This window comes from Apium graveolens, chromosome 2 (assembly GCF_009905375.1).
Source record: "Apium graveolens cultivar Ventura chromosome 2, ASM990537v1, whole genome shotgun sequence".
Classification (NCBI taxonomy): domain Eukaryota; kingdom Viridiplantae; phylum Streptophyta; class Magnoliopsida; order Apiales; family Apiaceae; genus Apium; species Apium graveolens.
The window spans coordinates 218,334,370-218,357,960 of NC_133648.1; the positions used below are offsets into that span (position 1 = coordinate 218,334,370).

The following is a 23,591-nucleotide window of genomic DNA, read 5'->3' on the forward strand; positions in this document are numbered from 1 at the left end:
ACAAAAATGTGTATGCTGAGATGGAATTGAAGAGTTACATTATTTCCAAGGATGCTCCTTTAGCCTGAGCAGATTACTTCCTTTTCCTTTGATCCCTTGTTTTCTTTCCTAGCCTCCTGTCATTCTCCTCTATTTGAAGTTGAATTGTTCATAAAATTCAGCTTCATCTTCTTCATTGATGTCCAACTTTTTGAATCCGGGGCCTCGCGCAGGTTGGGACACCGCTCCCTTGACGAACCTGCTTAGAAGGCTCCTGTTCCAGGTTCCTATTCCTTGGCTTCCTATCTTCCTTTTCCTATTTTCATTCACCTTCACACTCTGCTCACTGCCAGCTTCAACAATCGAGGCTTTCTGCACTAAGGTGGCATAGTCTGCCAGCTCTAACACTGCCACTCGGTTTTGGATCCATTTTTTCAGACCAAGCTGAAACCTTCGTGCTTTCTTCTCTTCGGTATTCACAAATTCAAGCACAAATCTTGACAACTCAGTAAATTTGGCCTCATATTCTGCTACAGTCATCTTATCCTATTTGAACTCCAGAAACTTAATCTTCATCTGGGTCTCCATAAACCTAGGGAAATACTTGTCTAAGAACAGTCGGGTAAATCTATCCCATGGAATCACAACATCGGTCTCTAGGTTTCATTTGGACTCCCACTAGTAGTTAGCTTATCCTTTCAGCATGTAAGACGTGAAGATGGTCTTGTGTCATTCCTCAATACTTAGTATCTCGAAGGACTTTTCTATTTCTTTGATCCAGGCCCGTGTTTCAACGGGGTCGGCAGATCCCAGAAACTCTGGGGGTTGAGAGATTTGAAGGCCCTAAAGACAGTAGCTGCAGTCTGTTGGGCAGCATGTGGCTGTGGTGGAATAGGTTGTTGGTTCAGATTTGCTCTTAGCAGTTCCATAAATTCATTCATGGGATTTCCTCCCTGATGGGTATCCTCAGCCTCTTCTTCTACATATTCTTCCTCATCATATTCATTATAGTCTAAGTCCTCTTCACTTTCTCTCATTCACTACAGGGTTAGGTGCACTCCGTTGTTGGTTAACAGATTCTGCGGGCTGTGCCCTGGTTCCTCTTCTACGGGGTGACATTGTTTCGATATTAAAAATTGGTCAATATGGTTGTAATTATGACAGTTGGATTATTTTATTCATATGTAAGCATGTCATTTATTATCTAACATGTTTTTTTATAAAGTGTAATAATATGGACGTCAATTTCTTAATAATTGCTTAGATATCTATATATTTCTTAAGGTCTCCCACTTATATCTAGGGGACGAAACAACTAGCTGAGTTCTTACATGCCTGATTATAATACATCACTACTTGTCCTGAATACTGAAATGAAAATACATAAGCCGTGTACCCTGAAGGGCTAGGAACGCTACCTACTACTAGCTATCCTATCAAAATTGGAGACAAGTCACCCAGCCTTCTTCAAGGTCAATATCTAGTCACTAGTCCCTCAGTCACTATCACCGCGAGTGAGGTCACGCACCCTCCTCATCGCTCCTGCCAACATCAACTCTGCATCAACTACCGGGTTGTATCCTCCAACCGCTGTCATCCTCATTTGAACCCTGGTACAGAGCTTGATCCCATCGATCTCTCTGTGGGCTATGGCTGGGGAAGCAGCTCTGAAATCCCCTGGGTATCCTAGTCGGGTGGCTCTCTCAGCTGTCAGTGCCTGGCGTAACTCCACAATGCCAGCAGATGCTGTAGTGATCTCAGCGTTAAGCTGACCCACTATCCAGTCGTGTACGGCTACATGCATGGTCGCCGATGGTGGTAGAGGTGAATCTGGGTCGCTAGAGGATATGTCATAAACCTCGTGGATCTGTGCATGTATCGCCTCCTCCTCATCATCATCAGTATAGGGTATAGGGCTCTGAATCCCTGGGGGTGGTGTAGGAGAACGAATAGTCAGGTGAGGGTACATCTCTACATCCCTCCTGACTACGCCATTAGCTATGGGGACAGAAAGGTTAGTCTCCTCCTCTAGGACATCCTTAGTAGGGTCATCATCTGAATCATCAATGGGTGGGCTCTCTGGTTCGGGAATAGGGTCACGCTTAGGGACCATGACATCATCAACATGATCAATCTCCCTCCTAGGCTTCACTGGTACCTGACACAATAGGCAAGGTGTTACTAACTTAGAGTCAGAATTCCCTTGAGGGTAAAACTGTCAAGACTACCCGTGTAGCCCGACGACAAACTCGACTTGAGCTCTAATTGATTATTTTATTATTCCTATGTCTACGTATTTTATGTCCTATCGTTTCCAAGATTTGATAACCTAAGGCTCTGATAACATTTCTGTGGCGCCCAAAAATCCGGGGTCAGGAATCTCGGAGGCCACGCCATCTAAACTATTACAACCATACCACTCACACTATAATATATAAATACTCACGCTTCACGACCCCGGACTTATCATACACACACACACACTTACATGTTATTGTCTTGGAAATGAACCATTCGTAGCTAGAGTAATTTCAACCATCAAGTGATAATTATTACAACCCAAAAGTGATTTAGTCTTACCGGGGAGTAACCTTTAAGTAAGGCTAGTCCTCCGGCCAAATATACGTTTCTTGTTTATTACCATACATAAGTCATACTTATAAATTAGCCGAACTAAAAACAACTGAAAACTAATCCAGCTTATTCGGACTACCTGTGGTACAATACCAAACAATCTACGGAATAGCTGGCCATTTCCTACCTGTTTCCTGGATGTGGTTCTCATGGCAGACATCTTGATTCACTGTTGTGTTGTGTCAATTTAAGAAAACAAGTGTGAGATATAATGCCCAACATAATCATGTACAGTATGAAATTGACTGTATGATAACATCATATATGATAATTATGTTTTATTCAAAAATAGTTTTCCTTGGTGATACACACCTTATTATGAAAACAATTCTTTAAGGGATTTTATTATCCTGCGAATACCTTAATAGTAATCCCAGCACCTAGGCTTGGGTTACGGTATTGCATCACAATTCCAATTGGAAGAATTTGGACATCCGTTGGAGCCACCGCATACGATGATTAGTCATATTGCGATAAAAGTAACCTTTTCTACTAGTAGAGGGATGACACCTTCACGTCTCGGTTATTACCCTTTCCGCATACGGGCTATGTGTCCTCATTTCGGGTATACACACACTTCACTGATCCATAGGTACATATTGTACCATCTCCTACAGTACCGGTAGTCTATCCAATACACGAAGTACTTGGATCCTACCCCTCCCTTGTCCTTTAGAAAATCCTATCATATCTCGAGAACTCGAACCACATCGAAGTTCCTCCAAGCATTTTGCTTGTTGATAGGCATAACTTTACTGTATATATATATATATATATATATGTACTTCCAAAAGTTTCGGAGGAAGTACTAAGGATGTGAGTTGACCGTTGTCAACAGATAATTAAATAAGGGGAAAAAAGTTTCTCCTTGAAACTATATTCAAAATATTAAATAAGTCGGAGTAACATTCTCCGGCGATCTGAAATTACTCGAATGATTTTCCGAAATCAGAAAGTATGTTTTAAATTGGATCCATGATTTTTAAATCAAAAATAAACCCTTTAATAAATAATAATTAATTAAATGATAATCGATAAATAATTAAACCTCGAATGAGTTTACTCTTTAAAAGAGTATTTAAAATAATATTCCTCAACTAGTTTATGTCTACAAAATTAATAATCTTTAATGATTAATCAGGTTTGAAATAAATAATTGTTGGGGTATACTACTCCCATGATAAAAGAATAAGTATATAGTATTTATTATTCGAACAATAAAATATAGTTGAGGGAATATGATCGTTGGGAAATCGTTTTAATAAAAGTTCGAGGTTATTTTAATGCTTCGTAAGTGGATGTTGAGTCCCTTTTAAAATATACTACTATGGACTTATAACCGTCCTATAATATCACCGGAATGATTCCCGGGTTTTATCTTAAATCCTGACCGACTCTCGGTCTTATATAATACGTCACGCTTAAAGCGGAATAACATTTCACAATATATAATTATCGTACAACATCGCTACATTATACGAAAATTCAACAACTACGTACCATGGAAAACATGGTATTTATGCAATGATAATGAAACAATCCTTTCACAACACAACAGTAAATGGATTTGGGTTCGTAAACTTGCCTGGGTATCTCGAGGTGGAGGATGCTCTAGGTTCTGCTCGGAAATCTATAACCATAAACACAATTCACTTCGTTAGGTCCCGTCCTAATTTACGGCGACTCGCACTCATGTGCTACTTATTATGCACTCTCTAAAATTATACTACCCTTATTATTCCTTTAAGTCATTATTCACATTAAGGTTGGTTCATTTTTCTAAGTATCTTAGGTTCATTCTCATTATCGTCGTCGGCTCTGCTTATGGATTCTTACGGTTTCTACTCGCGCGGTCTCGGCTCCGATATTTTTATAAAATTCAGAAATCATTATTTTCACTTGAAATTTTTATGGCAGTTAGGAAACTTAATATGTTAATCTCTGTAAACATTTAATGATTTATGAACACTTTTAAGTTGATCCTTTATATTTTCAAAGTTCGTGATTTGTAGCAGTTTTTGTCGCGTAAATTACATTTATTAAAACGACCATAACTTTTGATCTGTAAATCAGAATTAAGCGATTCAAGCGCCTAAAGATCCTTATAACATTTTCTATCATAATCAAGGTTATTTTTAAGAAAATACAGTTTAAAACTTCTGGACTTTCTGCAGAAACTTAAAGTTACGATTTGTTGATTTTAACGGAGTTACGTTTACGATCGGGGTTTCGTTTACACCCTAACTCTTAACACAACCACCAACAATCATCATTTCATCATCAACACAAAAAGTCCTCTCAAGAACATCATGTTCTTGAGGCAAAAACAATCAACCTTAAATCTACTTAACTTAAATACCAAGATTTCATCAATACCACTCATTGAACTAGGTTTACTACCACATACTAAATGGATCTTAAATAAAGTTGGGCGAAAGATTTTTACCTTTATTTAAAGCTTGAGATGTGTTATTGAGGATGGTGGAGGCTTGGAAGTGCTTGGTATGATTTTTGGAACCTAAATCCACCATTGAAATCAAGAAACCAGAGAGAGGTTACTATTCATACTATTCACTAGTGACTTTCTTGATTTTATTTCATCCATCAAACCTTGATAAAAAGAGATGAAAGAATTTTCATACCTTATTTTAATTACTAGGAAGCTTGAGAATTAATGGGATGATTTTACCATGGTTAGAACTTGAGTTTTGATTTTTGAATTCCTCCCCCTTTTTGAAATTGCCGAATGGAAGAAGTGAAGGGGTGGGGGGGGGGGGTATTTATGCTTGCTTCTCTTGGTTGCTTCTAGGAAATGGGGTGTGATATCCTCCACTTGATTTTTATTCTCCTAGGTCGAATTCTAGGTTTATTCTTGTTGCAAATCTTGGGGACAAAATCTAAGTAGCTTGCTAGGTTACAAGCTAACTACATGGGTTAGCTTCCTTAGCACACTATTTTGCTAGCTAGCTTGATCATCCTATGGTTAGCTCACTATTTGATGAAGTAACCATGGTTACTTTCTTACCATGGTTTAGTTAGTGAATTATGTTTATTTAATCGTTTACGCGTTCGCTCGGTCGCTTAAACGTTTTCGCGATACTTATTCGTAAATGGTTCGCGATGTAATTCCTTTAGTATTTATTCCTTATATTTTTAATTATCATACTTGAATATAAATCCGTAGGATTTTAATCTCGTAATTATATTGTGATCCCCGTAATCCTCGATGGGTCGAAAATACGGTCATTTTTCAAAGTTCGTTTTCTTCGAAAATTAATAGCGTTTACATACACTCATTTGGTACGTATAATCATAATATCAACTCCGAAACTCATTTTCTCATGTACTACATAGTGTGGGCTCAAAAGTTTTTCCCATCCGTCAGGGTTACTATTCATTAAACATTTTAGAAGGTCTCAAAATTTCAAGTTATTACATGACAACCTCTTCCCAGAAACTTGTTGGCAACTTGGCATCTTGCAACATTGTTCTAGTAGCTTCAACCAATGTTCTGTTCTTTCTCTCAACTACTCCATTTTGTTGAGGTGTCCTGGCAGTTGAGAATTTTTGAAAAATGCCTTTGCCTTTAAAAAATTCACTTAATGTAACATTTCTAAATTATATTCCATTGTCACTTCTCAGTCTTTTCACACAATTGTAATCTTCAGCCTGTTTTTCTATCTTCTTGATGTGCTCAATTATGATATGTGGAGTTTCATCTTTAGAGTGCATGAACTCTACCCAAGTGTATCTTGGGAAATCATCCACCATCACAAGTGCATATCTGTTCCTTGAAATTGATAAGACATTTACTGGCCCAAACAAGTCCATGTGAATAAGCTGCAAGGGTGCACTAATATAATTCACAGTTTTTGACTTGGGACTAGATCTTTTCATCTTTCCTTTCTGACAAGCTTCACAGACTTCAACTTGAGCAAACTCCAGCTTGGGCATCTCTCTCACTAATGTTATGCCCGCTGTTAGGAATATGTGTATTAGTTTGATGATAAGTTAAACAAAACACTTAAGTAGAAATCTAGTGTTTGTAGCCTCAACGGATAAGACCATCTTGGCTATCCGTTGAATGAGTAGCTTTACTTAGCAATAAGTTCAGTATTGTAGCACATTTCATTCTCTGGATTCAAGTTGTAATTCTTAGATGTTGTAGGAAATTATCAGTCATGTTGACTACTAGTGGATATGCAAATAGGAGGGCTAATTGTAAATATTTCATGCCTTGTAATTTTGTATAAGTGAAGAAGTATCAACTGATATTGAAGACCTTCAACGGATAAGAAACAAAGCTTCAACGGATGTCTCTAATGCTTCAACGGATAATATCCATCAACGGATAAGTGCTTCAACGGATAAAGACTTCAACTGATAATGCATCAACGGATAAAGCTTCAACGGATAAAGCCTCAACGGATAAGGCATCAACGGATGAAAGCTTCAACGGATGCTTAGTTCATTAGCAGTTGATAGTGATGATTCATAAGCTGATAGAAGCACATGGGTTGACAGAGACAAACTGGAATGTGGAAGCCTCTAGGAGGAATCAAGAAAATGCAGCATTTCCATTCTGGTGCAAACAAGGAAGTATTCAAAGATTAACAGCTAAGCCTAAATTGCATTGGATAGAGAAATGAAGAAGAAACATGTGAAGAGCCTTTTTAATTGTATTTTATAGTTTTGTCTTCACTTGTAAACTTGGTGATATATAAACCAAGTAGCAGCTAGTAATTAGATATGAATTTTCCAGAGCTGTTTAGAAAAATCCAGAGAGAAAATCATCTAGTTTGTACTAGGAAGCAGCTGTGATTTAATTCTTTGAATCACAGATTTTCTGAAATAACACATCTCTGGTGGAACAACAAATCCACCAGAAAAGTTTTTAAGTTCTCTGTGCTCTTTAAATTTTTGTTTGAATATATATTTGTCTGCATTAGCTTCAAGCAATTCACACACACTTGCTCTAAAAAACACTTAGCCTTAGAAACTGCTCAAAACTTGAAAAAGTTTTGAGATTTACATTCAACCCCCCTTCTGTAAATCTCATTGTTAGTCCACTGGGAATAAAAATTGGTATCAGAGCAAGCTCTTAACTTACAAAGAGTTTAAAGATCAATTCTACTAACCTCATGAGTAAGAAGGATATTGGTGTAAAGATTCCAAGCTTGGAAAGAGATAACTATCATCACTGGAAGGTGAAGATGCATTTACATCTTCTCTCTCAAGATGAAAGCTACATCAACTGCATTGAAAATGGTCCTCACATCCCTCACAAGGTGGCCACAGCTGCTACTGCAACAGTTGCTGTTGGACAGTCTATTCCCAAGCCAAAAGCATAATGGACTATTGAAGATATTGAAGAAGTTCACAAGGACAAGAAAGTCATGAACATTCTGTTTAATGGCCTGGATCAAGATATGTTTGACAATGTCATTAACAGCCAAACTACTAAGGAAATTTGGGATACTGTGCAGCTTATCTGTGAAGGCACTGAGCAAGTTAGAGAAAACAAAATGCAGCTTCTCATTCAACAGTATGAATATTTTCATTTTGAAGAAGGAGAATCATTGAATTATACCTTCAACAGATTTCAGAAACTGTTGAATGGATTGAAGCTGTATGGGAGAGTGTACCAAGTCAAGGACTCCAATTTAAAATTTCTAAGGTCTCTACCAAAGGAATGGAAGCCTATGACTGTTTCTATAAGAAATTCTCAAGATTATAAGGACTTCACACTTGAAAGATTATATGGAATTTTGAAGACATATGAACTTGAGATGGAGCAAGATGAGCTATTGGAAAAAGGGAAGAGAAAAGGAGGATCAGTTGCACTTGTAGCTGACAGTGAGATGGTTGAAGCCAGGAATGAGGAGAAGACAATGCCAAGTCTCAAAATTGGCACAAGCAAATCAGAATCAAGCAAGGGTAAAGAGCAAGTAGCTGAGGATGAAAACAATTCCAGTCAGGATGACTCTGATGATGTTGATGAACATCTGGCTTTTCTGTCCAGGAGGTTTGCAAAGATGAAGTTCAGGAAAAATACAAAATTTACTAAGCCAAACAAAAACATGGTGGACAAATCCAAGTTCAAATGTTATAACTGTGGTATTAGTGGACACTTTGCAAGTGAGTGTAGGAAGCCAACCTCTGATAAGAAGAAATTTGAGCAAGTTGTTTACAAAAAGAAGTACTTTGATTTGCTCAAACAAAAGGAAAGAGCTTTTCTCACTCAAGATGATTGGGCAGCAGATGGAGTCAATGAAGATGATGATATGGAATATGTCAACCTAGCCCTGATGGCTAATTCTGATGAAAATGAAACTAGTTCATCAAGCAACCATGTAATTACTACCGATCTCTCTCAGCTTTCTAAAAATGAATGCCATGAAGCCATAAATGATATGTCAAATGAATTATATCATTTGCGAGTTTCCCTTAAATCACTAGCCAAGGAAAACACTAGGATCAAAGAGAATAATGTGTTTTTAAGTGATAGGAATGTTGTGTTAGAGGATCAGGTAATTGAGCTTGAAAAGATTAAACTTAAATGCTTGATTGTTGAGAGTGAACTAGAAGAAGCTGTTAAGAAAGTAGAAATTCTTTCTAAACAGTTAGAAAGTGAGCAAGAGGTAATCAAGGCCTGGAAAACATCTAGGGATGTTAGTGTTCAGATTGCCAAGGTTTAGGGAATTGAATCATTCTGTGAGGATGCCTGGAAGAAAAACAAAAAGGAGTTAGAATTAATTGATGGATTTTCAATGGATGTGGAATCAACGGATGATGAAAGTTATCCGTTGAAGGAAAAAAGAGCATCCGTTGAAGGCTCATCAATTAAAACAGGCAAGTAATTTTAAAAATAAAAATCTCAATAAGAAGGATGATTCAACTTTCAAGAACTTTGTCAAAGAAGGAGCTAGCACATCCAAAGATGTCAGCAAGGTGAATATAGGACACATGACTTTAGATCAGCTGAAAAATAGGCTTAAGTTGGTTGAGGATAAGAAGAAAACTAAAAGAAAATCTAAGAGAAATGGGAAGGTAGGGATTAATAAACATAACAATTACACACCTGATTGGTATGCTCCTAGAAAAAGCCGTGTGCATTGTAAAAGTGTTAATCACCTATCTGATAATTGCAAATCTGCTAAAAATGCTCCCATGCCTTCAAATCCCTCCATGCCTAACATGTCCATGTCACCTCTGCATGCTATGTCTGTTATGTCTCATCAGAATCCCCATGCACATTTTGCAAACATGCCATATATTAATAATCCTTATTTTACTGCATTTAGTATGCCTCAAATGCCATACAATATGCTTATGTGGAATAACATGTTTGCACAATCTATGCCTTATCAAATACAATCAAATGTGTTAAATGATTCTGTGACTAACCCTACACTTCAACCAACCACATCTGAGATCAAGGTTGACCCAAAGTTACCTAAGTCAAAAGATGCAGGAGGAATGAACTCTAGGAAAAAGACTAACAAGGCTGGACCCAAGGAAACTTGGGTACCAAAATCAACTTGATTGATTTTGTTGTGTGCAGGGAAAAAGAAGGAATCTATGGTACTTGGACAGTGGCTGTTCAAGACACATGACAGGAGATTTCACCGTGCTCACAGAGTTTAAGAAGAGAACTGGCCTTAGCATAACCTTTGGAGATGACAACAAAGGATTCACTATGGGATATGGCTTGATTTCAAAAGAAAATGTCATCATTGATGAAGTTGCATTGGTTGATGGTCTCAAACACAATTTATTGAGCATCAATCAACTATGTGACAGAGGGAATACTGTTTCCTTCAATTCTGAAGCCTGTATTGTCACAAGTAAGAAGGACAATAAAGTGGTTCTAACTGGAGTTAGAAAAGGGAATGTGTACTTAGCTGACTTCAACTCTACAGATGCAGAATCCATTACTTGTCTTCTCAGCAAAGCAAGTCCAGTTGAAAGTTGGCTATGGCACAAGAAGCTGTCCCATTTGAATTTCAAGACAATGAATGATCTAGTCAAAAAGGACTTAGTTAGAGGAATGCCTCTAGTAGAATTCACAAGGGATGGACTGTGTGATGCTTGTCAGAAAGGAAAGCAAAAGAAAGTATCATTCAGTAAGAAGCTTGAATCTGCAATTGATGAACCATTACAACTGCTACACATGGATCTTTTTGGACCAGTCAATGTATTGTCAATTTCAAGGAAAAGATATTGCCTAGTGATTGTAGATGATTTCTCAAAGTTTTCATGGGTTTATTTTCTTGGATCAAAGGATGAAGCCAGTGAAATCATTATTAATCATATCAAGCAAGTCAACAATCATCCTGATTTCAAAGTAAGGAATATTAGGAGTGACAATGGAAATGAGTTCAAGAATTCAATCATGAAGTTGTTCTGTGAAGAAAATGGGATCATGCATGAGTTCTCAGCTCCAAGGACCCCACAACAAAATGGTGTGGTGGAAAGGAAGAACAGATCACTAATTGAAGCTGCAAGGACAATGCTTGAAGAGTCAAAACTCCCAACTTACTTTTGGGCTGAGGCTGTTAACTGTGCATGTTACACCCAGAATATTTCTCTTATCAATCAGGCAAAAGGCATGACTCCCTATCAATTATTCAAGAGAAGAAAACCAACTTTAAACTTTCTGCATGTCTTTGGTTGCAAATGTTACATCTTAAGGAATCAATATGATCACAAAGGGAAGTTTGATGCAAAGGCCGATGAAGGAATATTTGTTGGTTGTTCTGCTCGAAAATCATATAGGGTCTACAATCTAAGAACCAACATTGTCATGGAATCTGTGCATGTTGTGTTTGATGATAAAAAGATTGATGGACTAACAGATGAGGGACATCATGAAGGACTCAAATTTGACAATATTGAGATATATTGTGATGATAGTGAAGATGAGAGTGATGAAGAAGGCATCTCAAGAAGAATTTAAAATCTACCTTTGGATAATGCACAGAATGCTGCATCCGTTGAAAGTCATAATTCAGCTTCCGTTGAAAGAAGCAATGCAGCATCCGTTGAAAGACAAAGTGCATCATCCGTTGAAGTTCATAATGAAGCATCCCTTGATCACAGTCTGTCAACGGATAATCAATTCACTTCATCAGTTGATAGAGCTCCCAATTCCACCTCAAAGGAAAAGGACCAAGAATCACCCTTTTGAACTAATCATTGGTGATGCTACATCTAAAGTGCAAACTAGAAGGGCTACTCAAGATGAATGTCTGTATAGTAGCTTTCTATCACAAGAGGAACCTATGAGAGTAGAAGAAGCTCTATTAGATCCAGATTGGATTTTAGCAATGCAAGAGGAGCTAAACCAATTTGAGAGGAACAAAGTATGGAAGCTGGTACCCAAGCCAAAGAACAAGAGTTCTATTGACACAAAATAGGTATTCAGAAACAAGATGGATGAAAATGGCATTGTCATAAGGAATAAAGCCAGATTGGTTGCTAAAGGCTATTCTCAACAAGAGGGAATAGATTTTGATGAAGCATTTGCTCCAGTTGCCAGACTTGAGGCCATCAGAATCTTTCTAGCCTATGCAGCCCATGCCAATTTCAAAGTCTATCAAATGGATGTCAAGAGTGCATTTCTAAATGGGGAATTGGAGGAAGAAGTTTATGTAAGCCAACCTCCAGGGTTTGAAGATCCAAACTTTCCAGACTATGTGTATTATCTGTTGAAAGCACTCTATGGACTAAAGCAAGCACCTAGAGCCTGGTATGAGACTTTGTCAAAATTCCTTCTAGATAATCACTTCACAAGAGGTACTGTTGACAAAACTCTTTTCTTTAGAAATGTTAATGGCTCTACAATACTTGTTCAAATTTATGTAGATGATATTATATTTGGATCTACAGATGATAAGCTTTGTAAAAAGTTTGCTAAGTTAATGCAAAGTAAATATGAAATGAGCATGATGGGAGAGCTAACTTAGTTTCTTGGTTTACAAGTTAAACAAGTTAGTGGTGGAATTTTCATTAGTCAAACTAAATATATTTATGATCTTTTAAAGAAGTTTGACTTAATGGACTGTTCATCTGCAAAAACTCCCATGACCACTGCCACCAAGCTTGAATTAAACAAAGCTGAAAAGTCTGTGGACATTTCAAGTTATAGAGGCATGGTTGGCTCACTTTTATATTTAACTGCTAGTAGACCTGATATAATGTTTTCTACATGTCTCTGTGCTAGATTTCAAGCTGACCCTAAAGAATCTCACTTAGTGGCTATTAAAAGAATCTTCAGATATCTCAAAGGGACTCCAAATCTAGGAATTTGGTACCCTAGAGAGTCTGGTTTTGATCTAATTGGCTACTCAGATGTAGATTATGCAGGCTGCAAAATAGACAGGAAAAACACAACTGGCACCTGTCAATTTCTAGGGAACAAGCTCGTGTCATGGTTCAGCAAGAAGCAAAATTCTGTTTCTACATCTACAGCTGAAGCTGAGTACATTGCTGCTGGTAGTTGCTGTGCACAGATACTATGGATGAGGAATCAACTATTTGACTATGGTTTAACTGTTGACAAAATTCCAATATTCTGTGACAACACCAGTGCCATTGCCATTACTGAAAATCCAGTGCAGCACTCAAGAAGCAAGCACATTGACATCAAGTACCACTTCATTAGGGAACATGTGATGAAAGGTACAGTGGAACTTCATTTTGTTCCAAGTGAAAAGCAGATTGCAGACATATTTACCAAGCCACTTGATGAATCAACATTCACAAGATTAGTAAGTGAGCTAGGTATGCTTAATTATTCATAAATTTATGTCCTCTATATAATCTGCCTTGAAGCCTGAAATGAATTTGCTGCAATAACAAAGCTGGCTTTAAGTAAGACTTATTCTATCAACGGATATTCCCTATCCGTTGAAAGCCAAAAATTTTCTATCAACGGATGTTCATTATCCGTTGAAAGACAAATACATTTCTGGTAATTTTATCCCTCAACAGATAAAATAGTGTTGATCATCAACGGATAACTATTTACCTTATCCGTTGAAGTGTCACATCAGTTACTTTAAGTGAGTCACAGCCGTTGATTCTTTTACTTAACCGTTGATACAAATATACACTGTTGTATATATTTGTATTAAAGGCAGTTTTCAGAATTTCTACAGTTTTCTTTGTTCTTAAACGGCTGTAATTTATTTAAAAGTATCATTTAATCATTTTATTTACGTTTTAATTCAAGAAAGTATAAAAGCCCATTGAATTCTAATTTTCACTTTATGCTTCTTGCAATTTTTATTCTCCTTCTCTCCCAAAATTCTCAAGTTTTTCTCTGCAACCTCTACTCACAACAATGGCACCAGTAGTCAAAATTATGTCTCAATCTGGATTTGTTTATGAAAAGAATAATTTCGTAGCCTTGGTTGAAAATAATGAAGCCCATTCTGATTATCACAAGATGATGGACTTCATCAAAAACTGCAAACTAAGCTATGCAATGCTGGAAGCCCCAACCATCTACTGTGAGGTGATTGAGGAGATTTGGACAACTGCAGAGTTCAACTCCACAGATATGACTATTGCCTTCTCTCTCAAAGGTAAGGATTATTGTATTAACTGTGATGATATACAATCTTGCTTTAAGTTGCCTGAGAATAATGCCATGACACCACACATTGATAAAGATGTATCTGCTATGTTAGATTCCATAGGCTATGCTTTTGATTCTGCTAGTTTAGGTAGTATTAGAAGAAAGGGCCTTAGGAAAGAATGGAGTTTTCTTGGAGATGCCTTTATCAAGGTTTTCTCTGGGAAGATTAGCAATTTTGATGCCATAACTTCATTTCTTGTTAATATGCTCTATATGCTAGTTTCTGATAGGTACTTTAATTTTAGCAACTGTGTCATGCTAGAATTAGGTTCCAGATTAGGTAACAAAGTTAATAGACCACATAACATCTACTATGCTAGATTCTTTATGTTATTGGCTAACCATGTTGCTGAAGGATTGGTTATATCAAATGAGAACAATAAACTCAAATGCTGGGCACAAGAGAAAAGGGTCCTTGCAGACCTTTTGAGAATGAACCTCAACAACCAGGTGCCATTGGTATATTTGCCAATCATGAATGCACCACAGGTAAGAGAGGTAAACACTTCTATAACTCCTACTGTTTCCAACCCCATTGTTTCTTTGCCTTCCAGTGTGGCAATGGAATCTGTGTCTTTGTCCAAACAGGTTCCTACCAAAGCCACCAAAACTAAAATTTCAAAACACAAGTCAAAGAAAACCACCTCTGTTGTCTCTCAAAAGACAACAGTTGTAACAACTACCATAAACCCTGAAGGGAGTGAACAGGGTGTGAGTGGTGAGGGGAGGGGTGAACATCAAGAAACCCCCCAGGATAAGGTGGGAGAGGTGAGTGGTACCCCAGCCAGCCAAGCCACAGTCTCTCAAAAGACTGTGGTGGTTCAAAAGGAGTCAAACACATCCCTAGTTGCATCCTCCCAAAAGGGTGTAACTATTGAAAATAGTCCCCAACCAGGGACACAGAACAAAAGAGGGAGGGACACTGAAGCCACACATTCACCAATCAAAGCCTTTTCAAGGAAGAAGAAGGACAAGACCCTAGTTTCCATACAAGGGGCACACACAGCACATATACATCCACCTGTATCTTTGCCTTCTCAAATTCAGCTTGATGTGATTCCAGTAAATGTGGAGTCACAGCCCCATTCTCTCATAATAGAAACACATTCATCATCAAACTCTCCATCACCCTCTCTGGATGTGGATATAATATTCACATCACTTCCTGATTCTCCCTCATTAAAACTCAGGGAGGAGCCCCACTCAAAACCTGATGATCATCATCTTTTAGATGATTTGTTGGATCATCAGCCAATTCTTTCAGATATAGTTGAAGAATCTGTGTCACCTCACTTAAAATCAATTCACACAGATTCAACAATTATGTCACTTTCTATATCTACATCTTTTCCTTCTTCAACGGATATCTCTCATCCGTTGACAAGTGGTTGTTTTTCGACGGATAAGCTTTACAGCAGTTATCCGTTGATACCATCAGTTTCCACTTCAACGGATACTCCCTATCCGTTGATGGTCTCTACACATATAACAGAAACAACTCCAATTGTAGAAGACATGGTTACTGTACTATCACTTTTAGGTTTAATGGAAGGGAGTGATATTTTGAGTGAGAGGCTGGGTTGCTCCCAGGAAAAAGGAGAGGTTGAGAGTCACCATATGCATGCTATTTCTTCCAGCATGGCAAAAGTGAGTGAGGGGAGTGCCACCTTAGAAGGTGAGGGTGTGAGGGTGTGTGTGAGCTAGGGGGAGCCCCTGATGCAAGAAAATAGAGAAAATAAGAGAAAGGCAGGTACAGAAGCTATAAGGGTGGATCCAGCCATTGCTATTGAGTCAATGATAGTGGATGATGCAGAAAAGGAAAGACAATTTCAGCAACATTACAAAGCTGTAATTGATAACATTTCCTTGGATGCTAACATTTTTACTCACCCTGTTCCAGCCTATCAATTATTGGCTGCTCAGGGCAATGTGGAGGCAGAACAGACTTTAAACATTGTACACACTTCAGAATCTCTTCTCAGAGATAAAGCTGCTGTTAACAGGCTGCCTTCTCAAGCTGGTGAGCCATCTGAAGAATTTGAAGCAAATTCTAATGATGATGACTCTGATTCTTTGGATGAGAGCATGAACTTAGGGGGAGAAGTATGCCCAAGTTCTGTTCCAGATCTCCCTGATTGGGCATGGGCAAAGGCATCTACACCAGAAGAGTTTGGTGTCACTTTGGTCAGGCAAGTAATGACTATTCAGAAGGCCCTTCAGGAGACTACAGATGCTGGTACCAAGGCAATTCTTCAAGCTCATCTGGACTCTCTGCATCTCTTGCAGTTGCAGCATTTCAAACAGAATCTAAGTGTTGATGAACTCAAGCAGGACATTGCTGATCTGAAATCCTACAATGTTGAGAAGTTGGATTCAGTCATGCCTTATGGTACTATGCAAGATTTGTTGGGGAGACTGAGGAAAGCATCTGATGCTGACAAGAGGCTGGCCAGGTTGGAAGACAGAGTTCAGATCATTGAAGACTCTATGGTCACCATTTTTCAGAATCAACAAACTCAGATAAATCTACTAATGCAGCTGGCAAAAGCACAAGGCTTGACCCCTACCCTTGATGATAACAAAAAAGGGGAGAATAAAGGGGAAGGGGAAGGAGAGCCATCAACAACAGTTCAAATATCTCAAGTGCTACTTCCTGCCATCACCACTTCTCCAATTATTCAAATCAAAGGAAAGCTTGATGGAATTGATCTAATCCAGATAGCAGCAGCTGAATTGCAAGTCAAAGAGCAAAGGAGGAAAATTGATGAAAAGATGCAACAAATTTTTGGTTCTACAAATTCTAAATCACAATCTGTGAAGCATAGCACAAAGGTGGAACCAAATATTATGGAGCTCAAGCTAGTATGGAGGAATAAGGTTGGAGAGACTTCTTCCAAGAATCTGAAACCTATGGTTCTCAAGCCCAACAACAGATCCAATAAGGACTCTACAAAGAATCCTCTAAGCCTTGCTCAGATGAAAGAAGTGGATTTTCTTCTTCCAAAGCCTGATGAAGACAAGGTTTTGGGTGGAAGTATCATAAAGCACAAAGAGACCATGGATGTGGCTGTAAGGAGGAACATGGCTATTATCTTTAGAGAGGGAAAGAGCATCTGTATGATGCTAGGACATCCCAAATTCTCAATAGCCAAGAGGGAAGAAACCAGAAGGTTGAAGGAAGAAGCCAAAAAGCTAAAGGCTGACAAAAGAGCACAAGCAAAGCTTGAAAAACAGCTAGTGTCAAGTCAAGCTGAAGAAAAGAAAGAAATTGAAGACAAAAGTGAAGATGAAGGTATGGGGGACATGGTTGATAATGATATGGAAGAAAGAAGTAAGGAAAGAGAGGAGTGGAAGAAAGGGAACAGAAAGAAGGCCAATGTAAAGAGAAAGATGGTAGATGAGACTGAAGAAACCCAATCAAAATCCAAACCACTACCTTCTATTCCTGAACCCATTGTGCCTGACCCCTTCATAAACATTCATGGTGAAACAATCATTCCTAAGGTGGAACCAATTGATTGGGACACCATCAAATTGCCCACCTTCTTAACCTCTTCTCCACCATCAAAGAAGCAGAAAAGAAGAATCAAATCAACACCCTCTAAAACCTCAATCAAATTCACTCAGAAGCCTAAGCCTAAGCCACAAGCCTCTAAGGATGATTATGTTCACATTTGTGACATAAAAGAATTTTCAGACATTGAACTCTATCTGGATGAGCTGGAGGAAGTAAGGGGAATAGCTGCCTACAGACAGCTACCAGAAAGACTAGTGTTCAAATACAAAGGAAGTGGGGAAAGAACTTGGCATCTCTATAGGATTCTGAATGAAGGCTACTCTACCTTGGTTAGAGTCTACTCAGCCATACAAAGGGATTCTGGCTTTACCAGGACTGCCAAGACTGAGATTCTCAACAAGATTGCCAATATAAGGAAGACTTGGTGGGAGTCCAATGCCTTGCCTAGAACATTACTCATTCAAGAAAGAGGAATTACAGTTCACAAATCACCTCATTGGTTGATGGAGTTCAGAGACAACAAAGGAGTCAGAAGATTTTTCAGACTTGAAGATCAGCTCAAGATTGCCAGTAATGAAACTCTCTAGGATATGCAATCTAAGTTGGACATCAATGACGAAGATGAAGCTGAGTTCTACAGACAACTTCAACTTCAAATAGAGGAGAATGACAGGAGGCTAGGAAAGAAAACAAGGGATCAAAGGAAAAGAAATTAATCTGCTCAGGCTAAAGGAGCACCCTTGGAAACAATGTAATTCTTCAATTCCATCTTAGCATACACATTTTTGCAGCACTTTTAAATTTCTGCTTTATTACAGTTAATATATTTGTCAAGTATTTTGTTATCATCAAGCTAAACCCAAATTTATGCCTACAGTTCTAGTAGACATAAATAGGGGGAGATTGTTAGGAATATGTGTGTTAGTTTGATGATAAGTTAAACAAAACACTTAAGTAGAAATCTAGTGTTTGTAGCCTCAACGGATAAGACCATCTTGGCTATCCGTTGAAGGAGTAGCTTTACTTAGCAATAAGTTCAGTATTGTAGCACATTTCATTCTCTGGATTCAAGTTGTAATTCTTAGATGTTATAGGAAATTATCAGTCATGTTGACTACTAGTGGATATGCAAATATGAGGGCTAATTGTAAATATTTCATGCCTTGTAATTTTGTATAAGTGAAGAAGTATCAACTGATATTGAAGACCTTCAACGGATAAGAAACAAAGCTTCAACGGATGTCTCTAATGCTTCAACGGATAATATCCATCAACGGATAAGTGCTTCAACGGATGAAGACTTCAACTGATAATGCATCAACGGATAAAGCTTCAACGGATAAAGCCTCAACGAATAAGGCATCAACGGATGCTTAGTTCATTAGCAGTTGATAGTGATGATTCATAAGCTGATAGAGGCACATGGGTTGACAGAGACAAACTGGAATGTGGAAGCCTCTAGGAGGAATCAAGAAAATGCAGCATTTCCATTCTGGTGCAAACAAGGAAGTATTCAAAGATTAACAGCTAAGCCTAAATTGCATTGGATAGAGAAATGAAGAAGAAACATGTGAAGAGCCTTTTTAATTGTATTTTACAGTTTTGTCTTCACTTGTAAACTTGGTGATATATAAACCAAGTAGCAGCTAGTAATTAGATATGAATTTTCCAGAGCTGTTTAGAAAAATCCAGAGAGAAAATCATCTAGTTTGTACTAGGAAGCAGCTGTGATTTAATTCTTTGAATCACAGATTTTCTGAAATAACACATCTCTGGTGGAACAACAAATCCACCAGAAAAATGTTTTCAAGTTCTCTGTGTTCTTTACATTTGTGTTTGAATATATATCTGTCTGCATTAGCTTCAAGCAATTCACACACACTTGCTCTCAAAAACACTTAGCCTCAGAAACTGCTCAAAACTTGAAAAAGTTTTGAGATTTACATTCAACCCCCCTTCTGTAAATCTCATTGTTAGTCCACTGGGAATAACACCCGCTTTCGGTCATGGGCCCTAAACAGGTCCTCAAGGATGCATTGAATAGCTGGACTCTCATGTGTGGGCTAGAATCGTAGATTAATGTGACTTGGGCCAGCACATGCGGGTTGGGCTCGTGGCATCCGGTCTGGCCTCATGACATGCGAGCTGGGCTCACACTTGTAAGGTAGGCTCACACTTATTATCTGGACTCTCATACGCGAGGTGGGCTTAGGTGTCCACACGTGAGGTGGGCTCAGGTGACAGCACGCGAGCTGGGCTCGGTTGCCCACACGCGGGCTGGGGTCAGGTGCCCATACGCGGGCTGGGCCTATGAACCCATATCTTATAAAAACAGAGGTAAAATTGTATTTGTTACTCGAAAAGGAATGCGGTACGGGCCGATGTGACCAGGCCGGCCCGCGTCAAAGGACTTTGTGTGCAAAATGGAAAGTGACTCATAGATGACTGAGTTATTCGTAGATTTCCGGGCTGACACGGGTTATTCCTACAGTTACAGGAAGAAATGCGGAGATGCTGCGAGATTGTAGGAAGCGTGTGGAGCCGGTTGAGATTTACGTGACTAATTGGCTGAAGGCTTGACTTTATCGTGGGCTTGGGCTGCACGGGTTGGAGAACCCTAACCCTAGCCTACGTGACTTGTTCCCCATGAACTACGTGAGACTTGATCCCTATAAATAGGGTACGTTGGCACTTGTATGAGACATGAGTCGACACTTGATAGAGAATAACAAACCCTATTATTTCTTAATGGGTCAACATACAAGCTCAGCCACCACTATACATAACCTTCCTCCGCCTTTAAACACCATCCTTGATCCTTGTTCAGCCTATCAACCTCCACAACACTGTTATACAAAATTCTCCCTATAACAATTGGCGCCAGAAGGAGGGGATTTCATCTTAGGGAGAAGAGATGACCAAAGAAGGCAAACAAGCGGCGACACCAGGAAGTGGGGGCAAGAAGAAGGACCATAACGAGGTCGAGCTCACGCCCCTAGAAAATCAGGCGCCACCTCCACCGATCACAACCGTGGACGGGCAGGCCGTCATGACATATCTCGAAGGACTAGCCGATCAGATGAACGAGATTAATGCCCAGATGTCACGGGTAGAGAGAAGCTCAGGCTGGAACGCCAAGTGTAAGGTACGCCACCTCAAGGTCTTTCAGCGTAGCTGGAGGGGCAAAGGTCCTAAAAAAAGGCTGATCCAAGATTTTCATGACGCGGCAACTGAGACCAAGCAGAAGAAAGAGGCATCGCAGGAAGAGGAAGACATACCCCAAGGTCATGATAAGCGGGGTAGCCAGATCTCTAAGACATCGGGGCAGAAGTCATCTTCATCTGAGGCAAGGTCGACTAGCGTGCTAGACTGTGTGGGTAAAAAGCTAAGCGAGCATGACCTCAGGCTTAAGTTAGAGAATTACAAAAGGAGAGAGAAGAAAAAGAGCCCATGGATCAGAGAGGCTCAAAAAGAGAGCGCGCGGCGACCCCTCCCGAAAAATGTCAGCGCACCCCGCCCCGGAAGGAGAAGCAACGTAGACGCAGAGACAATCATGAAGAGGAGTCACAAGTGCGAGCTGGTGGAGGGGGATGCCGCGAGTGACCTCAAGGCTCACACCATTCGAGTAATGTGAGTAGTGACAGAGAAGTTGTTAGAGTAAGAGACCTGAGGAGGATCTTAGATGAGATGGAGCGAGAAAAGAGTGGACCCCCAAGCTCGGCTGCCCCTTCTCCCTTCACGGCTGCCATCCGATCATCCCCCCTGCTTCGGGTATTTAGGCACAACCCCGACCTTCTATTCAACAGCGAAGCCGACCCAGTGGAATACCTTATACAATTTAACACTGAGATGGAAGTCTATCAGGCGCCAGAGATGACCCGCTGCAGACTCTTCGCGGAATCACTCAGAGGTAGTGTCCAATAATGGTTCTCCAAGTTGGGGCCTGCTAGCATAAGGATATGGCGGCAATTGGAGGACCTGTTCATCAGATAATTTCAGTCCACCCTCCACTACTCACCTCCTATGGCCACGTTAGACAACATCAAGCAAAGGGAGGGGGAGCCCCTGACAGAATACTTTCGTCGGTTCAACGCCAAAGTTCCCAAGGTTAGGGGAGCCAGTGAGGATACCATCAAGAATTTCTTGATTGCAGGGTTGAAAGAAGGGTCGAAATTCTGGAAGAGCCTCCAGGTGAGTGAGCTGAGAACCTTGGCCAAGTTATATGAGCAAGCTGAACCCTTTAAGAGGTAGAGAAGTCGATGAGAGAGCTAAAAATCAGTGAGAACTATCGAGATAAGAGAGACCGGTCTTCGAGCCCTGATGAGAGGAGAAAGACGTATCGACATAGCTCAAGCCCCAAAAAGTCTGCCCGAGGTAAAGAGACAAACAAAGATTCGGGGAGACCTTATACAAGCAAATGGCAGACGCATACCCCTCTAGTAGCCTCTATCGACCACATATATGCTACCTATGCTGGGAAGGGGGTATTTCGGAATGCAGCCCCTCTCACAGACTATAACAAGTGTGACACTTCGAAGTATTACGCATACTATGAGGCCATGGGGCACGATATAGCTGATTGCAGACAATTGAAGGATGAAATTGAGACATTGATAAGACAAGGGAAGCTTACAGAATTGGTTTTCAAGGAGGTTTGAAGGCACATAACTGATTATCATACCGTATCCGAGTATATGACAGTTCAAGAAGTGAAGTGAAGGGTCCCTCCTCCACCCCCAGAAGATAAAGAGAGGGTACCTCGCGTCGGAAGCATTCATATTATTCTAGGCGGGTATCACATTGGCGGATATAGCCAGAAGGCGATGGACAAGTATGACCAAGAAGCAAAGGACAAGCCCCTCACCAACGTCAACCATCTAAGCCAAAGGCCCCTGGAGCTCTTTGAAAGGGAGGCTGATGACATCGTTTTTAGGGAGAATGATGCCAAATGGGTGAATTAGCCTCATACAGATGCCCTGGTTATAAAAATGAAGATTAGGACGGTGAATGTTCACCGAGCAATGGTGGATACCGGGAGCTCGGCTGGCGTTTTGACTTATGATGCCTACAAGAAACTGGGATTATTGGATAGAGAATTAACCTCGACAGGTGGACACCTATACGGGTTCACGGGGAACTCGATCGGAGTGAAAGGGACAATTCGGCTCCTGGTAACCATAAGAGAAGATCCCTATGTGGCCACCCAGATCGCTATATTCATGGTTGTAGATCAGTCTTGTGCCTACAATGTTATAGTGGGTAGACCCCTTATGAGGGCAATGAGGATGGTGACCTCGATCCATCACATGACGGTAAAATTCCCAACCCCCACGGGGGTAGGCTTCTTGAAGATCTGTCAATATAAATCAAGGGTCTGCTACAACCATGCACTCAGGGCGGCCGGGTCAGAAAATGCATCAAAGGAGATGGTCCAACCGGGTGAAGATGATGTCCTCATGGAAGAGGCAGAGGGTAGGAAGAGTGTACATCCTGAGGGACACGAGACTTGTAACCTGATTTCAATCGAGAGTTGCCTGAGAACTATTTCGAGCACATGAGGATTTAGGTGGAACCACGCCCAGGGGCCTTACTGATGGAAGCCTCTAATCCCATCATGTTGATATAAGAAGGGATTGTGGAAGAGGCAAGTGATTAAGAAGAGAGCCCAAAACAAATCGCTGCAAGACTCAGGAAAAGGAAATGGGCATGTGTAGAAACGACAACAACTATGGATCTGCCCAATGGAATCACTCGCACTGTCACTACGACCTCTGAATGCTTGATAAATCCGACCCGAGCTCACCGGCCTGAGCTCGA

The 23,591-nt window shown here is 39.9% G+C and overlaps 1 protein-coding gene across 1 annotated transcript; it reads left to right on the top strand.

The window, feature by feature from the left end:
* The first annotated feature begins 22,762 nt into the window (after nt 1–22,762).
* On the top strand, nt 22,763–23,332 carry LOC141696911 (uncharacterized). Its single transcript, XM_074501063.1, has one exon. The coding sequence runs from the start codon at nt 22,763–22,765 to the stop codon at nt 23,330–23,332; it is 570 nt and encodes a 189-aa protein (XP_074357164.1).
* Nucleotides 23,333–23,591: the final 259 nt, after the last annotated feature.